The 8,806-nt window shown below is 45.0% G+C and overlaps 2 protein-coding genes across 6 annotated transcripts; both read left to right on the forward strand.

Annotated features, from left to right (window-relative positions):
- Positions 1 to 196: 196 nt before the first annotated feature.
- Positions 197 to 2,224, forward strand: LOC133417397 (adenosine 5'-monophosphoramidase HINT3-like). The gene is made up of 4 exons (XM_061705139.1): positions 197 to 292; positions 1,074 to 1,191; positions 1,260 to 1,329; positions 2,080 to 2,224. The coding sequence occupies exons 1-4, from the start codon at positions 197 to 199 to the stop codon at positions 2,222 to 2,224; spliced, it is 429 nt and encodes a 142-aa protein (XP_061561123.1).
- On the forward strand, positions 204 to 6,176 carry LOC133417262 (adenosine 5'-monophosphoramidase HINT3-like). 5 transcript variants are annotated; one of them, XM_061704884.1, is made up of 8 exons: positions 1,162 to 1,191; positions 1,260 to 1,355; positions 2,080 to 2,206; positions 2,327 to 2,426; positions 4,120 to 4,234; positions 4,296 to 4,413; positions 5,495 to 5,564; positions 5,640 to 6,176. In XM_061704884.1, the coding sequence occupies exons 4-8, from the start codon at positions 2,374 to 2,376 to the stop codon at positions 5,884 to 5,886; spliced, it is 603 nt and encodes a 200-aa protein (XP_061560868.1). In that variant the 5' UTR covers positions 1,162 to 1,191; positions 1,260 to 1,355; positions 2,080 to 2,206; positions 2,327 to 2,373; the 3' UTR covers positions 5,887 to 6,176. The 5 variants fall into 5 exon arrangements, with proteins under 5 accessions (XP_061560871.1, XP_061560868.1, XP_061560870.1 ...); XM_061704887.1 differs by lacking the exons at positions 1,162 to 1,191; positions 1,260 to 1,355; positions 2,080 to 2,206; positions 2,327 to 2,426 and adding an exon at positions 204 to 292; XM_061704886.1 differs by lacking the exons at positions 1,162 to 1,191; positions 1,260 to 1,355; positions 2,080 to 2,206 and having other exon boundaries at positions 2,379 to 2,469.
- The last annotated feature ends 2,630 nt before the right edge of the window (positions 6,177 to 8,806 follow it).

The following is an 8,806-nucleotide window of genomic DNA, read 5'->3' on the forward strand; positions in this document are numbered from 1 at the left end:
ATCCACACTCCATACCAGTTGGTGGCGGCAATGCACCAATGCGTTATTTGTCAACCAACCGCCAAATATAACGAACGACGAAAAAAAGATGCGGCACGATTTGAGCGGAAGGCTCTTGCAGACATAGACGATCTTTGTGTGCGGATGACGTCACGGTATCCAGGAAGGAAGCGAGACGGTACAAAAGTGAAACAAAATGGCCACAAACAACACCGACACAAGTGGAGATTATTTGTGCACTTTCTGTATGATCGCCAGAGGTCAAGACCAAGAAGCCCAAGTTTTAAAAAAGGTAAGAAAACCACATGTTTTTATGTCCTTTGGGGAAAGTTGTCATTCGAAGCCATGAGTCTCAACCAGGAAGTGAAAGTGCAATAGATTTGTGTGTGTGTGTGTGTACATTTTAAATATATTAAATTACAATAGAGTTACTATAGTTTCTGGTTGTGTAGTCAAATGTCCAAAGGGCTTAGAGATTCAATGGATTTTAAAGAGGTGCCTTCGGGAACTGTGGTATTTTCCGGACATTGGTGCGTTCAAAGACTGGTTCAAATGAGGCTTTTCCTCCTCTCCCGAGTTATGGAGTGTGGACTGTGGGACGACTTGCATTTTCTTCTCCTTTTTGCCTCTCGGCTCTCGCTGAGGAGAGCGGGAGTGATCACTGACTCGGCAATTGTGACGTTTGCCTTGTGTTGCGTTCGGGGGTATAGAACTGCTACTATTTCCCGGATATTTGCCGTGTGGTCGCGTTCAGGCACACATCCGGTTTTTGTTTTTTTTTCTTCCTGTTTTCGGGCACACATGCACCCACAACCCTAGGTGGTGCATTCAGGGACATTAGTTAAAATGAAACACCTGTTGTCTTTGCCCTTTGTGTTGATGTCTTTCTGGGAAATTTCTTTTTTTTTCCCCCCTTCTTAAAATAAGGACTTTTTCCCCTAGGTCGCATTCAGTGTCTGTATTTTAACTGACATTCACTGATGTTTCTCCCAGCCACTCTCATTTCAGAATAAGGTGAAAGGTATGTATGGTGCGTTCAGGGACTATAGTTGAACTGTACGTCGTCCTCCCAGGATCAGGAGCTGGTGTGTTTCCGGGACATTTGCCCCGCCGCTCCTCATCATTACCTGGTTGTTCCCAATCAGCACATTGAAAACTGCTTCTCGCTGCACAACGGCCACGTCACACTCGGTCAGTTTGCCGCATGTCATCGCTTCTATGTCGACATTCATTTATTTGTCGTGCCTGGTGTGTTGCAGTGGAAAAGATGGTTGAAATGGGGAGAACCGTGCTACAGGACCAAGGAGTCGCAGATATGACGGACATTAGGTGGAAGACAACTGTGTTACCTTCAGGTGCACCAGGAAAGCATTCAGTGCTTCACTTTTTCCATGTTACGTTACAACTTTATTCCAAAATGGATTGCTTTGGAAATTCCACACAAAACACCACATAATGTGGGGGGAAAAAAGATTTTAACGGACATTTTTGAAAATAAAATTGGGGAAGAAATGCAGGTTTTTTTTAAACATATATATTTATTCTACACTCAACACCGAATAATAATTTTTTTATTTTAATAAATCATAGGAAAAAAATCATATTTATTCGTTTATGTTAACTTGAGTTTTTTTTTTTTTTTTATAATTAAGATATTCAACACACAACACTATTTATTCATCAATGACAAGAACAATGTTTCTGCGGGAAGTTTTTACAATAAAACAAATAAATATTCTACACACAACAGCTCATAACGACGCCGTGAAAGATTTGTAATGGTTCTCAATTGCAAGTTTTCCCGTGCAGCCTTTGCGATGCCCCTTTGGCAGCATTTGCAGCCTCTCTTTTGCCACTTCTGCCCATTGCTCTTTACAGGCTTCATCATGATGTCGTCGTGGGGTGTCGAGTGTAGATTTTTCAGGGGGGAAAAAAATATGCTCCTTTTTCGAGTAAGGTTGTCCGGTCAGAAAATGTGCCAAAAAGTGATGCGCAGTGAATGTTTTTCGGAGGTACTGTACAGGGGTATTTGTCGATGCGTGTTTTGGTGTAAATGAACGTTTGTGTTTTTTTTTTAAGAATTGGATTCCATCAACCGCCGTACACGTCGATAAGTCACCTCCACCTGCACGTTCTCGCCCCGGCCAGCAAGATCGCAGGCAGCGTGATGTTTAAATTCTTACCCGGGACCGTGTCCTTCGTAGACGTGAGCGCCGCCGTGTAACATCCGCACGCATATTTGCACCTTTGGACAATTTGGAAACCTGCATGCTTCCAGAACGTGATGTGTCCTTCTCAAGCGACTCTTTTTTTCTTTTCGGTCTAGGAAAAAAAACTAAGGAAGCGCCTGCAGAGTGTTCCTTCCCCCTCACGATGCTGGCGATGAGGACAAGCTGGAGATGCGAACCAAACGCGATAATAATCTGGTCTGTACGAGTACCGCTAGTGGTACGCGGGCTCCCCCTAGTGGTATGCGAAGGAACACAGTTCACTTGTATTTAATCTTTAAGTACTGTTTGATTTTAAACTTGAGTTAAGTCTTTTGCGCAATACTTTTTAATTGAATCATTAGTCAAGCATTATTTATTTTTCTATATTTGAAAAAAAACCAAAAAAACTAAACAACTTTGCCTACTGCGGTCCTGTATTTTCATATCGGTCATGCTGGTGGAACCAGGAGAGCGAATTATTTCAAGTTTGACAACCACTGAAATAGACGACGGCAATGCATTTGGTGCTTATTTGAACATGTTTTACTGTTTAAAAGTGCGGTCGTAAGGGACTATCCGGGAGGGATTGTTACAGTTATGATTTATTTTTCCTAATCGTTGTGATTCCCACAATAACTTTACAAACATGAGATTTGGAAAGATTCTCTTTCTTTGACACTTTAAGTGCCTTAGTGCTTTTGTTGGGTTTGTTTTTGTTGAATAACAATCATTTGATTGCGTTATTCTTTTGTATGTGTCAGTGGTAATTATTAAAATGTATTCTGCTAATATTGTAGTGGAAGTGTGTGTGGCTTCAGGCTTTTTCCAGCTCATAAATGGCATTTATACTGCAGGTTTCCATTAGTGATGTCATCTCAGTACATTTGAATCAGTATATTCTAATTTATTGAGTGTATATAACAATAGCAAAATGTTTTCATTGAAGATGTGGTTTTACACCATTTTGTATAAAATAACAATTTTGTTGCCTTGTTTCAAAAACAGACACATTTCTTAACCCTTTCAGCTTGTTTTTAAAATAAAACCATTTTAACCCTTAAAATTCTAGTTTTATACAATGCACAGGTTGTAAAACGTCCCAAATTTAAAAACTTTTTTTTTTTTGTTTTTTTTTTTTACATTTTTATGATATATTTTCAGTACGGCACCTTTTTTCTTAAATTGTTTATAGTCAGGCGGCCCGGTGGGTGGGCCGCCTGACTACTTTAGAGCGTCTGCCTCACAGTTCTGAGGACCCGGGGTTCGAATCCCGGCCCCGCCTGTGTGGAGTTTGCATGTTCTCCCCGTGCCTGCGTGGTTTTTCTCCGGGCACTCCGGTTTCCTCCCACATCCCAAAAACATGCATTCATTGGAGACTCTAAATTGCCCATAGGTGTGACTGTGAATGTTTGTTTGTATGTACCCTGCCATTGGCTGGCGACCAGTTGAGGGTGTACCCCGCCTGCTGCCCGATAGCTGGGATGGGCTCCAGCACGCCCGCGACCCGCGTGAGGAGAAGCGGCTCAGAAAATGGATGAATGGGTGTTTGTAGTCTTTCTACAGCTAGCAGAGAACGCTTCCGTGTCTCAAAATGTCAGCCTTATTTTAATTTATTCTTGCTGAATTTGGGTGAGAGGTGGGTTAGTGGTGGTGTTTTAATCCAACAAGGATTAAAACATTTACATGTAAATTAGATGTAAACCGTATATTATTGCTATATTTACAGAAGTAAAGTTGGAAATGACCAAATCAGACAAAAGTCCCCACCCACCATTGGGAAGTTTCCGAGAGCACTTCTTTGATTTTCGTACACGTCGACGTGTGTGATGTTGTGGAATTTACGAGGGTGTGTGAACGCACCTCGTTCTATTGGCTCGGTCAGCGATTGTTTTTGCCTTCTCTTCCGCAGCAGTCCAAAACTTCTTCAAGCTGGTCGAATGGCGACGCAAATCACCCGTGACGACGACGAATGTCCTTTTTGCCAGATCGCGAACAACCAGACAGACACCGAAATCCTCACGCGCGTAAGTACATCTGGTCGATGGAGTACTTGGTGCTGTGTTTTGGACTCTTGTTGGTGTTTAGGACGGCGAGCTGCTGTGCTTCCGGGACGCCAAGCCGGGTGCCGGCCACCATTACCTCGTCATAACCGCGACTCACATCGGCGACTGTAAAGCGCTGCGTGCGCAACACATTCCCACCGGTGAGCGTTTATTCAAGTTCACCTTGTCTTTCCGCGGAATGTTTCAAATAGCTAGCTAGCTACAAATTGTTTGTGACGTTTCCCCCCCCCCCCCCTTTTCAATAAGAAAACTAGCATGCCGTAATGACCATTAAGTGGACACGTTAAAGTCCTCCTGGTGTGACCACCGCGGCCACCGTATAATACAGATTTACGGATATACTGGACTCGGAGACGCCTGTGAGTGTTCTAGAATTCCCGTCTACATGTGTGTGTTCCTCCAAAGTTTGTGTTCAAATATCAGTTGCTCGAAGCGTTTCAACACCAGCACGATGACGCTATTCGTTAGCCAGCCTCTGCTATTTTGCGTTATTTGACAGCATTAAGCTAATTGCCTTTATTGGCTGTTTAGTCGGACAGTAAATTTGCACAAAAGTGCCAAAGTGCTTCTTGTCGTGATGTAACTCGAGTTGCGTCCACTGCCGCTCGTATCTCAAGTTTAGCTCAAAAGTCAAAGCAACAAAAGGTCAAACGACAGCTCATATCTCAAAAACGTGTCGGTGGGGTTACTCGTATCTCAATAGCAAAATCAACTTTCGCCAATGAAATGAATTGAAATGTCATTCATCTGTCCCGTGCCCCCAAAACACCAGTTTTTAGTCCGTTCTTAGTGCACTGTATTGTATCAATATTATATTGAAGAAAGCATAATAAAAGCAGAAGTGTGTGTGTGTGTGTGTGTGTGTGTAATAGTAATTGTTCATTGTCTCAATTAGATGCTATAATACAAATGTCATGCAGTGGAAAAATATTTTGCCATGAATAATTTGTATTTTCAGCCTTTTTTGCTGTTGCAGAGAAAATCATGTGTGTATGTATGTGTATATATATATATATATATATATATATTTTTTTTTTAAATCCATAATAGGCGAATTTGCAATCTAAATAGGCGAATTTGCAATTGCAGAACTGCAAATGTGTCCTAAATCAAGTGTCCTTGGTGTGTATTTGCAGTTTTTTGTTGTTGTTTTTTTTTTTTTTTTGAGGGGGGGGGGGGGCGCGACTGATGTGATGTGATGTGATGTGATTTTGTTGCTAGTGGAGCGCATGGCCGAGATGGGAAGGGGCGCGTTGGAGAAAAATAAAGTGCGAGACCTCACAGACATCAGGTAAATAGGAACGGCAAGAAGGAATATTTGGATCGAGTTGAAATGATGTCGAAAATCTTGCCCGCCGACCCGCAGGCTGGGCTTCCACGTGCCTCCGTTCTCGTCCGTGCCTCACCTCCACCTGCACGCCCTGGCCCCCGCCAGCAAGATGAACGAAAGCTCGCAGCGGCGATACGGGCCGCGCTCGCACTGGTTCATCACAGTGAGCGAGCGCCGGGACGTTTTGGCCGGCGGCCCCTCCTACGACACTTTGTGGCTTTCTTTCGTGTTGCAGGTCGAGGAAGCGCTGACTCAGCTGAGGACGCGCGGCAGAATCAAATGAAATGTTCTCACGTTTGCATCAACGGCATGAAAATGTTCCTGTTGCGCTGATTCCAGGGGAAAAGCTGCGTAAAAGGAATTTCCAAGTTTCAAGAGAGTAACTTTTTGAATATGATATGATTGTGACTTTTTAAGTTGTTTGAATTGCAATACTGTAGCTTATTAAACGTGTGTGGGGGGGGGTTATGTTGTTTACATTTATTGTATATTTGAGATCTAAAGGACAAGTCATTGTTGAATTCATCATGTTGCACATTTTGTTTTGTATTTCTGATTATTTCAGATGGTTTTGTGAAACTAAAAAAATAAAATGTACAAATTAAATCCATGTTGAAATTGTGTATTTTGAAACATTGTTCTGTTTCTAGGCGTAGAGGGGGTCCGGTTTGGTGGCCTCAGTATTGCATCTCTGCTTTTTGCAGATGATGTGACGTGCTTCTGTTGGCGTCATCGAGCCGTGATCTCCAAGTCTCACCTTTAGCGGTTTGCAGCCGAGTGTGAAGCGGCACCTCTGAATCTGAGACCGTGGTCCTCAGTCAGCAAAGGGTGGAGTGCCCTCTCCGGGTCGGGGATGAGATCCTGCCCCGAGTGGAGGAGTTCAAATATCTTTGGGTCTCGTTCACAAGTGAGGGAAGAATGGAACGCGAGATCGACAGGTGGATCGGTGCGGCGTCCGCACTGATGCGGACTTTGTATCGGTCCTTTGTGGTGAAGGAGCTAAGCTCGCAATTTACCAGTCGATCTACGTTCCTACCCTCACCTACGGTCACGAGCTGCGGGTCGTGACCCAAAGAACGAGATCCCGGATACGAGCGGCCGAAAGGAGTTTCCTCCGCAGGGGCGAGAGGCTCGGTCATCCGGGAGGATCTCAGAGTCGAGCCGCTGCTCCTCCGCATCGAGAGGAGCCAGGTGAGGTGGCCGGGGCGTCCGATTCGGACGCCTCCCCGGTGAGGTGTTCCGGGCACATCCCACCGGAAGGGGACGCCGGAGAGACTGCGTCTCTCGGCCGGCCCGGGAACGCCTCGGGATCCCCCCGGAAGAGCTGGATGAAGCGGCTGGGGAGAGGGAAGTCTGCTAAAGCGACTGCCCCCGCGACCCGACCTCGAATAAGCCGTAGAAAATGTTGTATTGGAGACATCCAATCATGCGTAGTAGACATCCAATGGCATCCCAAAACTATGTTACGTAGTTTAATTTTTTTCTCAATGCATTTGAATACACTAGGAGTCAAAAGTTTGGACAAAAACTATTGACTGCTGGTGTATATATTTTTAATTCAAATCTATATTTTAAGACGCCATTGACTATCAATGATCATTTAGTAGTTTTATTTCTTTTAAATGATATACTTTGTATACAGTATCTAATATGTTTTTGGAGAGGTCATTGGCTGTCAATGACTCCTGTTAGCCACTTGGTGTCACTAGAGACACCAAGTGACACCAATAGTCCAGCAGAGTCAATTAACTCTTGTTTCTCTTCACTTACAAATATAATTACAATTTTAAAAAAAACTATCGAATATGGTTGATCATCGCCGTCCATGCATCGAAAGACATCTGCAATGTCTCCCAGCAAACTACATTAAGTACGTAATATATATATACAATCGTGATTCGATGCATTTTCATTTTACTAGGAGATAAAACCTAATGTAAATGATGTACCTGGTCGGCTTTTGCACAAAATTCTTGACTTGTCACACTGTAAAACACGTGAGGTCAGTAACGCGATAACCAGCAGTCTTAATAAAACGGGCCCGCCGTGTTACTCGAGCACTTTTTGGTGTATTGTTTGAACGTTGACATGACGTCATCACCTCGTACAAGAGGAAGGTGCTTTGATGATTCTAATGACAAAAGCGTCTCGAGGCTTTGGAGTGAATGGCGACGTTGGTCATCTGGGGGGCGGGGCGTGGGCGGGGCAACTGATCGACAATACACAAGTCAACAGGAGTATCTTCTCGCTCAAATCCGCAGTGAGCTGACTCCCAAGATGCCAAGTAGACATCAGCTGAGGAAACGCCGAAACATAAAGAAACACCGAACGCCCTGCCAGAGGCCGACACCCGAACGGGATGAAAAGGAGGAGCAGGGTCTGGAACCTGGACCGGTGCCGCCGGCTCAGAAATTGGGCTGTCTAACCGCTTCGCTCCAGCAGGTCAAAACCGATGCGGAACCCCGGAAGGATGTGGACCGGCCTGAAGCTTCCGCGGCCCAGAAGGACGTGGACCAGACTGAAGATCCTCCAGCCCAGAAAGCTGACACTCAAGATTTTGATACAGCTGCGAATTCTCTAGTAAATGACACCATAGCAGTGCTTCTGGAGGCTCAGAGCAGTCTAGTGGAGGGGACAACTGCCACAGCACTGCAAGACGGACCTGCAAAGGAATCCCCGACTGCGGCAAGGCAGGAAGCGGGAACAAGTAAGGTTCAAATGGATAGCATATCTTGTGTGGAAGGAAGAGAACCTGAGAAGCCTGGATCAAATGAGTCCACTGAAGTACTCCAAGATGACAAACCTGCGCCGTCTGTAGATGATTGTACAACCGGATGGATGGAGTGCACCGGCGCTGCACCTCAGACGCAGGACAGAGCTCAATTACCTCTGGAGTTGGAGACAAATGTCCAATCTCCTGTAGACGACACCGCAGCGGCACCTCAGGAGCAGGAAAGCGCTTCTTTAGCTCAAGAGCTTGAGACAAATGTCGGATCTCGTGCGGATGAGACATTTGCTGCACCTCGGGAGCAGAAAAACGTTCCCTTACCTCAGGAGCTAGAGACGAATGTCGGATCTCCTGCGGACGACGCCGCTGCAGCACTTCGGGAGCAGGAAAGCGCTTCTTTAGCTCAGGAGCTTGAGACAAATGTCGGATGTTGTGCGGATGTGACCTTTGCTGCACCTCAGGAGCTAGAGGGAAA

The sequence above is a fragment of the Phycodurus eques genome, chromosome 18 (genome assembly GCF_024500275.1).
Source record: "Phycodurus eques isolate BA_2022a chromosome 18, UOR_Pequ_1.1, whole genome shotgun sequence".
In the NCBI taxonomy this organism is placed as follows: domain Eukaryota; kingdom Metazoa; phylum Chordata; class Actinopteri; order Syngnathiformes; family Syngnathidae; genus Phycodurus; species Phycodurus eques.